Source organism: Poecilia reticulata, linkage group LG7, assembly GCF_000633615.1.
Source record: "Poecilia reticulata strain Guanapo linkage group LG7, Guppy_female_1.0+MT, whole genome shotgun sequence".
Lineage (NCBI taxonomy): Eukaryota > Metazoa > Chordata > Actinopteri > Cyprinodontiformes > Poeciliidae > Poecilia > Poecilia reticulata.
In genome coordinates, this window is record NC_024337.1 from 29222334 (window position 1) to 29234440 (window position 12107).

At 39.1% G+C, this 12107-nt stretch overlaps 1 protein-coding gene across 7 annotated transcripts in view; it reads left to right on the forward strand.

Moving 5' to 3' along the window:
- prdm16 (PR domain containing 16) overlaps positions 1–12107 on the forward strand; it is a 202230-nt gene that overhangs the window by 96604 nt on the left and 93519 nt on the right. For all 7 annotated transcript variants that reach the window (XM_017305896.1, XM_008414753.2, XM_008414755.2 and 4 more), the window contains exon 3: positions 8947–8997. In XM_017305896.1, coding sequence (XP_017161385.1) covers positions 8947–8997 — 51 coding nt within the window. The remainder of the gene's footprint in view (positions 1–8946; positions 8998–12107) is intronic.

A 12107-nucleotide genomic window follows, 5' to 3' on the forward strand; every position in this document is an offset into this window, starting at 1 on the left:
CAGACAGATTAGCTATCACCTGTGTGGCTTTGCATTCATTTTGCCCATAACAGTGCAGAAACTACTTAGAATCCAGTCACTTAATCATTGCAGGTTATTTTTCTTTTTTTTAAAATAAATGAATTAATGACTGCACCCTGAACATGTGATGTGTTTTTTTAACCCTTGGATTCATAAACTCTTACAGCAGGTAAATTGCATGTATATTTGCATACGCAGAGGAGAGGCTAATTTTTTTATTATTTGCACTACTCAGTATTAGAGATTTGTAAAATGTGTTGCCACAGCCGCTGTACAATTTGTTTTAAAACAAGAACCATTTTGTTTACCTGAGTCGACATGTACAGAAATACAATTTTCTTGTGCCTGAAAATGATTGAAATTATATTTTCCAAGTTGGCTCTGTTTTATTGTATGTTGTTATATAAATGGAGTCTAATTTTTACCCACTCAAAAGCACCTTATGTTGAACTTGTCTGTTGGAAAAGCGCTGTACAAATTAGTTTGTGATTATGTCCCTTGTACCATTTTTACTGTATTCATCCATATATATATATATTTATGAATTTTGTGCCAATTTACTTTTTACTTCAGCAAATATCAGAAAAAGAGAGTTACAACTTTGTCCCTTATTATTTGGTTATTGTCTCAGGGAAACAATGGAAGGCTTTGTGCAATTGTTTGGAATAAATTCAACAGTGCAATCACTTAATTGCTGTTGGATTTAAGAAACCTAACAAAAAAAGAGCAGTCATCATAATTCAAATGTGATTATATGCATTTGGTAATCAGAATTGTTTTCTTTTTTTTTTCAAACTTTGTAAAAGAGCATTGCAAAATCCATTGTCATAACAGCTAGAGAAACCATTTAGGGCCAGTATCACCAGACAATCTCTGTTGGCAGTAGCAGCTGGCCTAACTACTCTGGTCTTTATATGTTTCCACTGTGCAAATAATCTGATGGGCCACCAAAAGGAAATCATGGGGATAAACAGTTCACCAGTTACGGTCCATTTGTTTAACACAAACGCTTTTCTGTGCTGTATCAGCAAGTAATTCTCAAAATAATACACAGCCTAATAGCACCCATCAGGACAATTAGGCCAACATTATTATTTTCTGGTATTTATATCGTGGACGTGAGTTGTAAGAGCTCTCGATATTATCTTTATGAAAATTTAAAAAAAAGTTCCAGGCTTTTTACTTGCTTGTGACACTGTCGGGCAAAAACACATTTTTGATCACGACTGAATGAATTTCCTCAAAAAAAAACAAAACAAAAAAAAAACAGGCAACAATGTTTATCTGATGTTGCATTTAATGAGCTGCTAACACGGGGACTGAAAAACAGACTGACAAAGGGTTTTTATTAACAGCAGGGTGTTGATGTGTTAGAAACCTCAATCTAAGAGGATTTGTGTAAGGTATTGAATATATATGTTCACATTCACATCCAATTTGTCTGAGTTTAGGTGCTTTAACAAAAAAAAAGGCTACAATTTAAAATTCTTGTCTTGGAACAATTGTACATCACAATTATTAAATTTTGTTCTCAAACTTGTGCTGCATTTAATGTTACATAAATCTTCCCAAAAATGTATTAAAGCTTGGAGTTATAATGCGAAAAATTTTAAAAGATCAACAGAAACGAATATTCAGTCGGTCCAGGTCAGTCGTGTTTGTGTATTTGCAGGAGAAATATCATTGGTGAGTCAATCTGCATAACTTTTGTCTTCTCCAGCATTGTAATAGTGGCATCACAGGAACTGACCTCGGTGTAAACCCTCAGAATATTGAAGAAAGGCCCTGGTTGTCTTATCCACTAACCCATATGTTGCTGCACTTAGCCTCAAAGCCACTTGAGACTTTTTATCCTATGTTTGGCCCTGCGCCCAAACTCTTTCTATGTATGTGTGAATAACTGCGTGTGATCCCAAAAAATGCATCGAAACCACAGCATGGACTTTCAGGAGGATGTCTGACCACGAAGCACACACAGCATAGATTATAGCTTGAAGTCATTTAAAAAACAAGACTAAATTAAAAAAATATTTGTCCTAATTTTCTTTTTGTCTATTAAGATTTTGCACATCTGTCAAGAGATGAAAACCTGACACATCCGTTTTGTCTGTGGGGGGAAAAAGGTGCAAATAATATTGTCTAACTGTTAAACAATTTGCAATTTATCTGTCAGTTGTCAATTGTTAAGCAACATCTCAGGAGTTGCTGACCAGAAAAATCCTCCCACATAAAGAGACCCCACCCTCTCTGTTTGTGTCATATTCAATTGACTAAATAACACTCTTGTTTTAAATTTGAGATTTGTATTGATAATACTGAAAGACTTTTGTCTTGACATTACAGTGCAAAGGACTTGGGAGCTGATTTATGCGGTGCATAAATCCAGACATTCATTTATGCAATGGATGCATAAACATCTTGCTTGGATGAGGAGTGAGAAATGAAAAGCTGTCGCTGTGTGACCTTTGATTGGATCTATCTGACCCAAAGTCAAGACCTTAAATCTCTGAACCATAACCTCCTGCTTGCTAAGAGGCAATATGTGTCACGGATATAATAGAGGTCATGAGAAATAAAGCAATATTATTATTTTTTTCTCTGCAGTCACGTGTCAATAAATGTCAACTTTTATCAAAATGAAGAGGCGAGATGCGATATATCATCACTCGAACGGCACGCTACGGCCGGTGCCGATGCTGCGTAGGCAATCCTCTTAGTCCAAAAGTAGGGTAATTTATTGAACTTCAACCTTGCAGATGTCATAACATCTGCTAGCAGAAGATCTATGAGTCCACCCTTATTCACTTATGATTATTACTGATCATCTTCCCAAATGACTTATCAATAAAGCGGAGGCCAAGTAGATAATTTATCTGCACGCTTCTGTCAATAGTAGGTTCTGAATCAGCTGCCTTAAAAGGGTAAGGACGTTTGGTGATGGATGATTGCACGCGGCTCCCATGAAAATACGACCCTCTTAATAAATTTGCAATATCCTTTTCTCTCCTCCTCCCGCCATCTCTTATTTTCGCATTCCTCTCGATCTCTTCTCATGAAAATGAACGTCTTTCCCAAGGTTTGCTGAGGAAGTGCAAACTTCAATTTGTAACATCACATTCCTCTGATGGAAATCATTCTAACTCCTTCAATTGTCGGGTGTATGAATGCAAATATTTGATTTACACATGAATGCCAAATGTTTGACACTGAATTACGTGTCTGTGCAAGACCTGTGAATCATGCAGGACACTGAAATGATGAGACAAGCCCGTCCGGGGTCAATGCAAGCCCTGCCGGGATATTTCACTATGGCATTTTCTTAATAAATCACACAAAGACTCTGGGGACATACGGGGTCAAAGCTTGTTCTGTAAATATTAGCTGCTTGTATTTGACAAGTGGCCATGACTTTCCAGAGTCGCACAATAGTTCTGACTGTTTGCCTTCCAAATCTAACCTTTGTGCACTAAGCTCTATCTCACCGACAGTGCAGAGCTCCGTCGCAGGCCGCACCCAGACCCATCTGGATGCAAGGTTGGGTAACATAGTTACCTTTTTTTTTTTTTTTGCAGTGTAATAAAAATCTACCCAAATCTGATCTTCCTTTTGCTTCTACCAGCGAACAACATTGGGTCCCCTAAGAAAATTCCCAAGAAACTACAAACAACACTATGTAATCAGTGATTATATTAGCACCAGTTTGGAAAATTATTACTTGTGATAACTATCAGAGCCCAGAGTGTGAAAGTTTCCTACACTTGTTAAGGTTTGCCTTGCGCAAAAGTCCCCACAAGTTCCACAACTATTGAAGTAATCACAGATACATTCGGTTTGATGGACGCCCAACTTCCTACCATTTAGTGGTGCAAAATTCAGCCCTTTTCTTTACCTTATCATGCCTTAGTCTTCTCACTTCGCTTCTTAATCTCTGTGAGAAACCTCATTGTTGTGGCATGTTTTCAAGCAGCCATAGTCCAGGTCTTGCTTTGGGTTAGCTGGCAAACGCCCTATCTCAGGGAAGTCCAAAAATAGCTTTATTTTACACCCTTTTAAAGGACATGCCTGAGAAAAGACGTGGAGCCACGAGCAGACACTATCTGACTTAATGCTAAAAGGCACACCGAATCAGACATGTATCCCCAGTCAAGCGGTCTCTGGCAAGTCAGTGAAAAAGGTTTGTTATCAGGGGGATTTGATTTGATAGCAAGAAACTATAGGCAAAACATACTGTAGACTTGTTTTCCTTTTTCTTTTTCTTCCTTTTATGGGGTCATTGGTGTTGTTTTATTGATTGGAAGTGCACCGATCTTGCCAGTATCTAGCAGTCAGATCCATTTTTTGCGATTATGTTTGACATAATGGTTGCCTCCTATTTCAAAGGCCGTCAGTGATGAGAAACTAAATTCTTCCCTTGCATTTAGTGTGTGTGCGTGTGTTTTTCTCGCTTTTGATACAAATTGACTTTCTGTGCAGTTTATTATTCAACACAACCCATTGTGAAAGACCGCTTCCTCTCCCATCTATATGTCAAAAAGATCAATGACCCTTCCAAGGCATTGCCACCACAATGAAGGTCTGTCAATGGGCCAAGACGCTGCAAAAGTTCCCAATAAATGTGTAGCAAAACTTTCAATTTGTGGCTTTCTTGGTGTGGCTCCTGCAGCCAATGAGTTGTCAGTCAGGGCCCCGATTCAAGCCTTGAGGTTTGCTTGCTGCTGGTTCTTTTTGGAAACTTGCGGCTTTGTGACATCCACAGTCATCCATTCGGCCATGCTGTTGTATTGCCTCACATTATCTGGAGGCGAGGAGAATTGTTTTTGGCAACAGAAGACTTACATTTTCCTATGGCACAAAACTTCCAAGTGGGACCCTCGTCTTCGTCTCTCTCTCCTCTCTGGCTGATGATGAGCAAGCTCTGACCTCCTTCTGTCCTTTTGTCTCTATGCTTTCAAGGATTGACTTTAGCTGAGTGTGCAAAACTAGCTGCTTCCCTTTCTTAATGGGGCCTAAATAGAGACTTCTCTGAGGGTTGCTTTGATTTTTCTGCATAGAAGGTTCTGACCAATTTTGCTTTCTCGTGTATGCTTTCTGTTCCGACATTCCTTGTAAAAACAGTGAGTTCAGTCTTTTCAGCGAGTGTCTATCTGCAGACCGTGTTTCCATTTGTCTGCTTAGTCATCAGCAACAGGTATGGTCCTAAAGTTCTGAAAGAAAAAAAAAAAACAACAAAAAAAAACTCCCTCACCATGTCCAACAACAAAAGGTGTCCTATGAAGCACTAATAATGGCGGGGTTTTCCGTCTCCGATGCCCAGCGTGTAAGCTCACACCGCAGACATGATGAGATACAAAAACACAAGCTGGTAAAATCGGGTTCCCAAAGAGGGTCTGTACAACTCTCAGTGGAAGGATTCTGCAGGTGGCTGCACTTTCATCGAGCCACGTCTAGATTTGTTTACATTTGAGGTCATGTGGGCCAGCGAGAGAAGCTGTGTGCCCAGACACACATTTACACACTCTGTCTAATTACCCTCACTTCAGTGTTTTTTTTTCTTTTCCATAAGACATATTGACATGTCAGCATTTAGCTAGCTAGATACAGAACAAATGGACAATTTACCCTCCCTCTGTGTAGTGGAAAATCTATCCGTCTCAACATAGGCCGGTCTGTATTTGGACCCGTCTCACCACCCCAGAGTAAAAGTCACTTTGAGGAGACGTTGACACGTGCTATAAATCATTGCTCTGTCGTCTGTGGCCAATCAGATTTTCCATAGCTAATTAGTGGGTTGTGCTGCAAGGGCAGAAGATTATTTGTTGGTGTTTGTGCTACTTGTGCATCTGTATGTATCTGCAGTCAACTATGGTCAAAAACCATCCCAACCTGACCTCGTGTTAATTCCATCAACGTCTTTGGCGATGCCTTTGCTTGTCATTTGGTCACTTCTCCACTGTTTTGAATTGCTTTGATCAAAACTTCATTTATGTCATGGTCAGAAAGTGTCACAATTAGTTAATGTCTTACAATGAGCTCAGCAACCTGAGGTTTGGAGAACTGAATGCCCACACAGCACTCACTGGACCACCTAAAGCTGAAACACATTAGGGCATCAGCGTAACCACTGATGCCTGCTTGCATGACTTGTGGAGTTTTATGTTACTCTTGAACAATTTGATACACATACACATATTTACACTCGGCATGCAGCTAAGTAGAGTCGGATACTCTGTATGTGTGTGTGTGTGTGTGTGTACGGGGGTTGGAGGCAGAAATTGTTGTATAGTTGTTGAGCGCCTGGTAGCATTTTAGATGACCCAGCCAAGCTGTTCATTTTGTAAACTGTTACAGCTGGCTTGGTGCATTACAAGAAACAGAAGCCAACCCCAGCCCCTCTTTCTCCTACGTACTGTCTCCATGTTACCATCAATGGCATTCCCATGTTTCCCCTTCCCATTTATTTGCTTCGTTTCCAGACCAGAAACACTAATGCAGTTTTTTTTTCTAGTTGTCATATGAAAATGTTTTCAACAGCTGATGAATGTGTAATGTATAGCTACCCTGAAAACTAATGAAAAAAAATAAAATAAAATAAAAATGCTAAAGTTTACAGACTCGGGGGTTGAATATGACAAAGGAAAAGTAAGCAAACAGTCAGGAAATGTGAGTTAATTGTTTTCAATATTTTGAAGGTTTTTGTTTTATGACTGTTACCTACCTCTTTACTATGCTTTGGTAAAAGAACTAACTTGGGTTCTCTTTCAAATTTGTGTTCCAGCTGTTTTAAAAACTGAAGTGCTGCTCTGACATAGATTTTGAAAAATTTAGACAAGGAGATTCTGCTAACCATGTGCTGACTTATAAAGAGACACATGCACTTCACTTAGGGGGAAAAGTGAAGTGCATTTGAACCAAATGGTGACCATTTGGTTCAAAGACACCAAATGGTCACCAAGTGATTGGTAACGGTGACACTAGTGAGTTTGTAAAAAAAATATGGCAATTTAATTGATGATGTTGGTCCATTAAACCCACATTCCCTTATTTTTTTCATTTCTTTTCTTATGATCACTATGTCCATAACTCTTGTTTACCCATCAGTCACTGATAAGTATGTAGAAAGGGGACATAAAAAATAGTAAAAATCAGTCAAGTTGTTCAGATGTATCTAATATTGCAGCAAAGCAGCGCTTTGAAATGGCCATATTACCAATTTTTTCAACTGCAATAATTGAAGAAATTATTGTAATTGAAACATACTTGAAATCAAGTATGTTTGCTTGTCTAAATTAAAGATATATACTCCAGTCAATAATAATTTCCATATGTGATAAAGTAACTCAAATGAAAGGTTTGGTAAAAAAAAAAAAAAAAAAAAAAGAAGTAAATTTTATCCTTGAGATAAAAGGATTAATTTATCTTAATTATTTTTTACTTCATTGGAAATCTTATCAAGGTGAAGCAGGGACTATGGAGGATGCTCTAATCTGGACCAATATTTCATATTTGAACAGTTGAGTGCTTCTTCAAATAATCTTAGAATGCTGCTGTATCCAAAAAGATGACAGAAAACTTCTGTCAGGTGATACACCTTTAACAATCCATGGCTTAGTTTGTTAAAGATACATTTTTCTATGTAGATATTAAGTAAAACACTGATATTTTAAGAAGAAATATTAATCTTTAATGCTTTAGATGTGCAGTGAGTAGGTGGAGAACAGGGTTTCAAGTATCTGCGTTGCTATTAAAAACATTGGTGAAACTGAACACGTTTGGTTTTAAGCAAGAGGATAGAATAAACTGTTTTTGTGCCACTATGTTTTCCAATAGCTTTACCAGTCTGGACAAAGTTACAAACACTTTTCTCTAGAGATTCAATGGGGCGTGCACAACCTTGAGATCATACACACAGATCATTATAATTTACTATAAATTGAGGCCTTGCTCTCACATAAAAAGAAGTGACTGTATGGCAGAATTTAAAGAATAGCCCCATAGTCTCTATGGGAGATTCCACAACAGATAAATGTCTCTTTCCCAATCATGGTGGACCACACTGGTTAAGGAAATACAAACCTTTAATATGTCAGCTCTAATATAAAGGCTAACAGTCCTGTCACAACGCCCACACAACCGGTCTACTGTTAAAGGGCAGATGGGGAGGATATGGTGCAGGAAAGGCAAGGCCCAAATATGCTGTGTGGAGAAAGATTTAGACGCAATTTCACTTAAACTCAGTTTACCGATCCCCCCATGTAAGACCGCTCTGAACAGTCGGCATCTCTTTCCCGATCCCTGTCTGGACAGAGACGAGCAGAGGAGTGGATACTCTAGCTTTCCACTGCGTGAAACACCAACTCATTGCAGCAGGGGCCACCCCGTCTCTTCATCATGCCCCCACTTCCTTCATTTCCTCTGGCAGACACTGGGAGCATTCTGCCACCCATCTGCCCCCTTGTAAATATTGCTTGAAGGCTTAATTATGCACACTCTCACTGACGAATATGTTCTCAGTGAACTTCCCCGCCACGCCGAAGCCAGGAATTAACATCAAATGTGGGGAACTCATTCATTCAAACGTGCTTCATGTTGTGTTTTGCTTCTGGTTGTGTTTTGGTGACCTCTTGCCCCATTATGAGATGTCTTCCTTTATATTTGTATCCCGCCGGGTTTGTGTGATGAACTATGAACACGCCTCGCTTTTGTCATCGGGCGGCGTCGGTTGTACCAACAGACTGAGGGCCTCTCAAGAGCTGGAATCAATCACGTGGTTTTAATGGATCTTCAGGCAGATTTCTTCTCAGGAAAAATTCAGAGTTGCATGATTTTGTGATAAATGTAGAACAAATATGTGGTCTTGGTGTCAAAAATGTAATTATGAATATATGTTTCTGCTTTTTTTTCTTTTCTTTTTTTTTTTTTTTACAGCAGATGATAAACGACCATGAAGATGACTCCCCAGACAGCTGCATCAAAAAGGTAGGATAATCACCATCTTTCTCTACTGTTTTTCAAGCCCTTTGTCTACATCTTCTATTTTTCCTAGCAACTACGATATTTTTCCTAGACGATCGATACTGCGTCCATAAATAAAGTCCAAGTCCAGCGTTTAGATTTTGTGCTATTTGTCAGTGAGAAATTATGTATCTAATAAGCCTTGCTTATCAGAAAGGACCTGCAGTGATCTGTGATCTAATAAGTCCCCTCTTGACTAATGCACGCGCTGTGACCGACACGTCTCATTGACCAGTCACTGACCACTTTATGAGGTGATGAATTTATTGAAGAGGCAGTGCAGTTTGTTTTTACGGCCAGTGTCACCGGGTCAAAACGCGACGGTGAGAGAGTTCATGTCCATCTAATGGTCCATGAAAGAACAATGGCCGCTGCAGAGGGCACACCGAGGAGGAACTTTCTGGGAAATGCTGAAAGTATGCAGGCACAGCTCCAACTTGAGTTAATGACAGAAGAGGGGATTTGAACTGAAGGTTAAATGAAATGCAACAATAACTTAAATCGCAGGGACACCAAAAAAAACAACTTATTCTTTTAAGCATTAACTGATTAATCTCACGCTGCCTTGAATACTCTTGGTTTTTCTTGTATTTTGTCATGTTACAAGAATATATTTTATTGTAATTTCTCGCAATTTATGTGATGGCAAGTAAAAACAAAATATGTGAATGACATATTTTTTATTTGTATTTTTACAAATAATAAAAATGAAACAAACCAGAAAGAACACTTTGGAGAAGGTCAGTTTATAAAAGAATATCACAAGCTTTAAAAATGTCAGAGTACAACCATGTGCACATGTAGGCATGAGTGTCCACCTAAACTTATGCTGGTCAAAGTTTGGTAATAAGACAAGGAACCAGAATAATTCATGGCGTCTCTGGGAGAGCTGCACATCTTCACAGCTCTGGTTTGGTAATCTATCAAAAGAAAAACTCTACAAATTGACGTAAGAAGTCCCATTTCAAATTTGGAAATGTAACAAAATGATCCTCTGATTAAATGGCATCAGAATTAAATGCCAGGGAATTTGCTATGTGTGGTGGCAACTCCATCCACCACCATGTGTGCAGCATTTTGCTGCAGGGATAAAGAAGTTGGCCAGAGTTGACGGGAACTAAACATACAGCAATTCCTGGAAGAAAATTTGTTAGAAGCAGCAAAAGACTTGGAACAGCAGCAGGGCTTCAAAAATGACAATGACCCTAAAACATACAGTCAGAGCTACAATGGAGTGGTTTAGATGTAAACATATTCATGTGTTTGAATGGGATGACTCAAACTCCAAACCTAAACACAACAGAAAGTTTGTGGCAGTGTATGGAAATCACTCAGCTCAGATGCTGTCAGTCTTTAGATGTGCAGCATTGGGTTAGGTTGGAATGAATTAATGAATGAATGAATGCATTACATTTATTTGCAAAAAAAAAAAAAAAAAATCCATGTATCTTTTTTTCATTTCATAATCGGTATCACATAAAATCCCAGGAAATTACACATAAAGTTGTGACATTTGAAAAACTCAAGACATGCAAGACACTATAAATTACCATGACAGAAAGGGGGTAAACTGTGCCAAAATTATTTTTGGATTTTTTATGAGACTGTTCATTTTGACCACAGCAGCAGATGAAAGTCAAAGCAGTGGTTGGGCTGCGAAGATGCCTCGTGAGCTAAACATGCGCTTACACTCGCTCCAACTTTAATTTATGGCTGCGACAAATCCGGCTTCGAAAAAACAAAATCACTTAAATTTTATCATTTGCATTTCAGGTCAAGGGTCTTGCTGCTCCTTGTATAAACAGGCAGACCAGCATGTAAATCACAGACTGCTTGGTTGATGTGAAATCCTACATTAGTCAATGAGCTTATTTTAAGAGCTGACCACAGCTGTTTTAGGCTGTTTGGAGTTCCCCACATTTTGTGCAATGTGGAAAAACCTACTTGGTTTTATAAACTAACCTGACCACCTTCCACATGTATTCCCTAAAGCATTCACTTCAGTCGCACTGTCATAAGCGTTGATAATTGTCACATAGCAGCAGCGTAAGAGTTGCACTCTGCATGTCCTCACCGGAAACATGGACTTACTGTACGCCTGTCAGCCGTAAGTGAAGACACACTGGCTGTATCTCATTATGCAGAGTGTGAGTTGTGGTGGGCCCTCGATGGGCGGTGGCAGACCACATGCTTGTTATGAATATGAATGAAATTATCCATGAGCCATTTCGTATGACATGACTCATTCATCCACAGGCAGGCGCTCACAAACACAGCAACAGGGGCAGCAACACTGACTCCATCGTTCTCCACTGTCTCGCTACCATTCGCCGCTTGATTAAGACTCAAAGTTAATTGAGTTGCAGCTCGCAAATAAACCAGTTCATTGCTTAAAGGTACATTTGTGTTATAATGAGTTATCCATGCTCATTTGTTGTTGTTTTTTTGTATATCTAGCGCTCACAACAAAAGCTTAAACTAACTTCAGCAGATAGAAATGTGTGCTGACAGTCAATTTTTAAATCCTTTTTATGTTGAAAATATATTGTTATTTATTTTTTATTATATACTAACCACAGGCTGAAATTCACTTTGCAACCTGGCTGACTTTAATGTTACTGAAAAAGTAAAGGTTGTGTGTGTGTTATTTCCCAAATACTGTAACCGTTTATCAGCCACCTTTTGTCATCACGATGAGAAGCTCTGGAAAAAGCTACTTTAAAAGTAGCCGGTACCTGAAGAACTGAATTTTATCACCCTAACAAACAGATGAAGCCAGCCACGGTGTTTGTCCCATGTCTGAAGAGAATAAAACCAAATGTGAGACTCTGTCTGAGATAAAGCACCAGATAAAATGGAGCAAAGATAATACCTCAGCTTCTCCAGCCTCACTTACTGAAAGCTGCCCAGAAATGCCCTTCAGAGCTAAGTGTGTGTGTGTGTGTGTGTGTGTGTGTGTGTGTGTGTGTGTGTGTGTGTGTGTGTGTGTGTGTGTGTGTGCGTGCGTGTGTGTGTGTGTGTGTGTGTGCAGATATTCCTCTTTTTATGTGTCCATCTGTGAAATGTAAAGCCCC